Consider the following 5113-nt stretch of genomic DNA (forward strand, 5'->3'; position numbering starts at 1 on the left):
TAAAAAAAAAAAAGAGTAGGCCAAATGTATTGCTACAAAATCACGGAAACCTTCACTTAACACAAAATGCCAAAGTGTGAAGCTGCTGTCTCATGACCTATCCTCTCAGGGCAACTTAACTGGGTTTTTTTTTCCTCGGGCAAAAATTCTGTTTTCTAAAAACTTGTTCATATTAACTCCCATGGCCTCCTGTGTCCTTTTAAGAATATCTGCCGAATCATCCCGTGGGAATCCCCAAACAACAGACCTCTCAGCACTGAACTGTTAAAAACCGCCATTTATTGCCATATGGTTCCCAGATCATACTCTGTGATGAATGTAACTGAACCCAGCAGACCCCCCAGAAGCCAGTGGTCACTGGGCTTTGTGTTGAAGGCTGAGACAAGAGTATTGAGAGGTGGGATCTGCAGCCACTCCAGATCGCCGGACAGGAAACACTGCAAACCGTTTAAACACTGTTTGGAATAAACATGTATGGACTGGATGTTTTTTTCACGTTCCCTCATACAGTTAACACAAGGCTGGGGGGACAGAGGACAGGAAAGCTTAACCCCGGCTCTCAGATGTCACTGCACCAGCTAAGCCATGGCCCCTCTGGAGGTCTCCCTGCTGGCAGTTCTCCTCAAAGCCTATATGGGCCTGGGCTCTTCCTTACCCCCCCAAATTGGTCTCCCATGTTCCCCATGCAGGTGTCTTCCTCCATTTCTAAGGGAATCAAGATTCAGGGCCATCTTCATAATGGCAGCCACCAAGATGGCAGCTTTCTCCAGGAAACGTCAGGCCACCTAGCCCTGGACTCGCTTCTGCCCACGTCAGGGCTCCCAGAAGCATGGTGGGGAAATGCCTGCTACCACACATCTGCAGAATGAAACCCACCTGCCAAAAGGTCTCCCCCCCAAGGACCGATGTCAGCATCGATGAAGGCTCGGGTGTCACTTGTCTTGGTCCCTGTCAAACAGCAGGTTGACAACCCTGTCCTTCAAAAGGAATGGCAGTGCTTGACCTAGTTCTCCAGGATCTTTTGGACAGCGCCCTGTGTCCCGGGGCAGAGGAGGGCTGGGGCTGGGGGAGCCCTGGGACCTGCCCTGTGCATTCAGATTCATCCTGGGGACCCTGGGATAGGTGACTGACTAAAAGGGTGCTGCTGGACTCCAGACCGAGCACCTTCGGGTGAGGGAGAGCTGCGAGACATGGCAGGTGGAACAAGTATGTCTTCAGTCCTGCACTCCCCGGAGCAGCCTATCGCCAGGCTTGGTGGGCAGTGTGTGGGGAGCCGAGTCTGCTCAGGCGAGCTGGGGGAGGGGGAGCTTCTGCTGGCGGTCCCCAGCTGGCCCACCTGAGGCTGGCCTGGAAAGCACTGGTGCCCTGTGTGAGATCACAGAGCACAGGCCCCGCCCAGCTCCTCAGCCAAAGTCTCAGGGGATGGGGCCCGTGCCCTGGGTGCTGCTAGCCAGGTGACAGAGTGCGGTGGGATCTCAAGCTAGTGCTTCCGGGGAGCCTCGAGGATATAAAGGTCACAGGCCTCCCTTCCTCTCCTGCTGCTGGCCCCCAATGCTCACACCCCCGCCATGGTGGCCCCAGGCCCGGAGGGTCAAAGATTAGATCTGAAAAGATGCAGGTTCATGGGAGCTGCCACACCAGCGGAAGGCTGGGTGTGAGTGCGAGTGGGGTGGGGGTGGGGGTTGTGAGTGCAAAGAGCAGTCACCAGGCCAGGGATCAGGGGTCTTGGCCAGCTCGGACCCTTCTCATGCTCAGCAATGGAAGCTTCCATTCCCACTCGGCAACCCTCTGGCAGAGCGGAACTGCCCATAGAGTTTTCTGGGCTATAATCGTCATGAGCCGCAGTTCAAAACCACCAGCAGCTGCTCGGGAGAAAGAAGGGTCTTTCTACTCCCGTAAACAGTTACACTCGTGGGAACTCACTGGGGCAGTTCTACCTTGTCCTATGGGGTCACCGTGAGTTGCAGTCAACTCAATGGCAGTGAGTTTGGGTGTTGTGTTGTTTTCTGGTCATCGGCATGGAAGCAGATTGCCAGGGGAGCCAACTAGCAATCGTTCAACAGGGCTCCGAACCTCCTGGAATTCTATGTGCCAGGGGCTTCAGAAAGTTCCTGGATAAATTTCATTATCTTTTAACTCCATTTTTCCACCAACTTTTTGAAGCCCCCTAAGATATGTGCATAAGTTCGAGGGATGCCGCCATAGGGCCACGTGTTTCGAAGCCTCCATTGGCCTCGGGCTAGGCTGTAGACCAGCAGAGAGGCTCTGCCACAGGGCTTCTGGCTAAGCCTCCTGTAGGAGAAATCCCTCTTAAAAAGTTTCCCTGTTGCCTGGAGGCATCAGTGGGCTTTAGGTGGGCAGGAAATATGGGGGCCACCTCACCAAGTGAGCTTGGGGAGAGAGCAGGCCGGGAGCAGAGTAAGGGTCTCGGGGGCTCTTGAGAGAATTACCAATGGCCCCAGAGACATGAGTCTGGTCTTCTCCACCTCAGGTCCCTCCCCTGGGGGCCTCTGTCTTCCTGTCTGTGGGACGGAGGGGCAAGGCCACCCGGCAGCTCTGCATGACCGGGTAGGTGACCAGCCCTTTCCTGCTGGCCCTGAGATCCCCCCCTTGCTCCATGGCCCTGCCCAGCCCCTACCCTCCGCGGAGCCTCCCAGGAGTCTTGACAACTCCTGAGTTTCCCCAGGAGCCTCTGGGCCCAGAGCCCCAGGAGGAGCTGCCAGCTGTGAGCAGTCTCAGAATGCCTTCCAGAGAATGCCAGAAGGAGCCCCCGGAAATACCTGTGCTGGGGGCAGGTGCTGCCCCTGAGGGAGCCCCCGCCGTGCGCACTCTGTGCGTGAACCACCTGAACCCCCAGTTCTCCGTGCCCGTGCTCACCTGCTTGCTGCGGGACACGCTGGAGCGGCTCAAGGTGCCAGTGGCGCGGGAGGACATCCAAGTGGTGAGGCGGCCTCGCAAGGCCTATGCGGTGGTGCAGGTGGCTGCCCCCGAGGCTGCCCTGGCCACACTGCCCTCGCGCCTGCAGGCGGCCACAAAGGAGCACCGGGTCATCAAGGAGCTGGCCGCCCGAGGAAAGGAGCTGGTGGTGAGGGAGGGCACGCAGCCCTCCCTCGGCAAAGAGGTGAGCAGCTCCCCCCAGGCACAGGCCTAGGAGAGGCCTGGGTGCCAATGGCTGGGCCTAGGTGAGGGTGGAGGGGTGTCTTGGAGGAGCCCCCTTCTGTCAAATTGGGGGCTGCTACTGAAGCTGATGGGATGGCTGTCCACCCAGAGGGTCGATGCCCTTTACAATTGACCTCCAATCTTGAAGCACATGTGAAGTGGCCCCTGGGTGCCCTTGTTCCTGGGTCCCTTTGCAGCCCCGCCTCTGAGTCCTGAGTTTCTCCTGGGCCCACTTCACTCATTCAGTGGACAAACAGGCTCCAGGCAGTGAAACCAAAATGAAACTGCCAGCCAGCGATGCTGGGGGTGAAGGGGGTGCGCACACCAGCGAGTTCCTTTACACAACTGCCAGGGGCTGCTTTGTGCTGGACAAGGGCCAGGAGGCAGGGAAAGGAGGGGCAGGCACTCAGTGGGGAAGGGCATTCCGGACAGAAGGACCCTGTTCCTGCAAAAGAACAGTCCGTCCCTTTGCTGGCAGAAGGGTAGGCCAGTAGGTGTACTCGGAGCTCAGGGCCAAGACTGCAGGGAAAGGAGGAAAACAGCTGGGGCAGGCCAAGTGGGAGGGAAAGGCTGACTGGGCATGCACGTGGGGAGGGGGGTGGGGCGGACAGTCACCTGGCTGTGGTTGTGGTGGGCCCCTCCCAGGCCAGGTTTGTGATAGTGCTGGGAGAGCCAGGGTGTTTAAACTACCGCAGAACAGACCAGACCCTGGAGGCCTGTGTCTATGAGTGTTCTCTCCAGTGCCTAAGGACGCATTGGCCTCTCCGGGAGCTGCAGGGCAATGAGGAGCCCAGGGCCCTGAGTCTGTTACGGAGGTCTGCAAGTGGGCTGCAGAGGGGAGGGGCTTAATCTGACTTGCATTTGGGAAGGGGAAGGGGTGGGGGCAGGGGTCCAGCAAGGAGCAGGCACAGCCCTCCCAGGGCTGACCAGACCAAAGGGGCCCAGCTGAGGGAGGTGGCTGTAAGGGCACATGTCTAGAGTCCTGAACGGACACTGATGGGAGGTCAGGGACGGCTTTCCAGAGCCTGGGAGGGCTGGTCAAAGGCAAGGAGGGCTCCAGGGGGCTTAGGAAGGGAAGGGGTCCCTCTCAATCCAGGGATATCCAGGTGCTCCTGACTCATCTGCAGGTATGATCCTAAGCTGCACCTTGGAGCCCCCGACCCCCATGGGCACACTATTGGACCGCAGGTGTTCGGGCTCACAGCCAGGGAGAAGTCCCCCCCACTCCCACCCTACCCCCCGCCTAGACCCTGGAGGGCCATCCCAGCAGAGGGAGGGTTCGGCCAAGCGGAGACCCGGGGCCCACCGGCATTGGCTGGTGGGAGTGGGCACTAGGGCGGCGCCTGTGGGGCCACCCCGGGAGGAACTGGAGTGGGGGGGGGGCGCTCTAGCAGGCTGACCCTCCCTCCCGTGAGCACGCAGGGCACGGACTCTTGCTCAGCCTCTCACGCTCTTCGCAGGAGGAAGACGGTGGCCCGAGCCCGGGTCCCAGCCCGAGCCCCAGCGCCAGTCCGGACCGCAGCGGGGGGAGGGCGGGCTGCAGCGGGAAGTCGCCGGTCAGCCGGCCCCAGACGGCCCCCCGGGGGCCGCGGGACGGCCACCCCCAGCCCTGTGGCACGCGTTCGGACAGCGCCATCGTGCGCCAGGAGGTCCTGGGCCAGGAGCGGCTCTTCCAGGGCGCCTTCCTGGGCAGCGAGACGCGCAACGTGGAGTTCAAGCGCGGCAGCGGCGAGTACCTGAGCCTGGCGCTCAAGCACCACGTGCGCCGCTACGTGTGCGCCTTCCTCAACAGCGAGGGCGGCAATCTGTTCGTGGGCGTCGAGGACAGCGGGCTGGTGCGGGGCATCCGCTGCAGCCACCACGACGAGGACCGCGTGCGCCTGCTGGTGGACTCCATCCTGCAGGGCTTCAAGCCGCAGGTCTTCCCCGACGCCTACGCCCTCACCTTCATCCC

General features: G+C 60.3%; 1 protein-coding gene across 1 annotated transcript in view; it reads left to right on the forward strand.

Annotated features, from left to right (window-relative positions):
• The first annotated feature begins 2617 nt into the window (after nt 1-2617).
• Nucleotides 2618-5113, forward strand: part of SLFNL1 (schlafen like 1) — a 4020-nt gene continuing 1524 nt past the window's right edge. The window contains exons 1-2 of the mRNA XM_045298896.1: nt 2618-3121; nt 4806-5113. The exon at nt 4806-5113 is cut by the window's right edge and continues 2 nt beyond it. Coding sequence (XP_045154831.1) covers nt 2618-3121; nt 4806-5113 — 812 coding nt within the window. The remainder of the gene's footprint in view (nt 3122-4805) is intronic.

This window comes from Echinops telfairi, unplaced genomic scaffold (genome assembly GCF_000313985.2).
Source record: "Echinops telfairi isolate 266 unplaced genomic scaffold, ASM31398v2 ScPeMD7_7457;HRSCAF=8495, whole genome shotgun sequence".
In the NCBI taxonomy this organism is placed as follows: domain Eukaryota; kingdom Metazoa; phylum Chordata; class Mammalia; order Afrosoricida; family Tenrecidae; genus Echinops; species Echinops telfairi.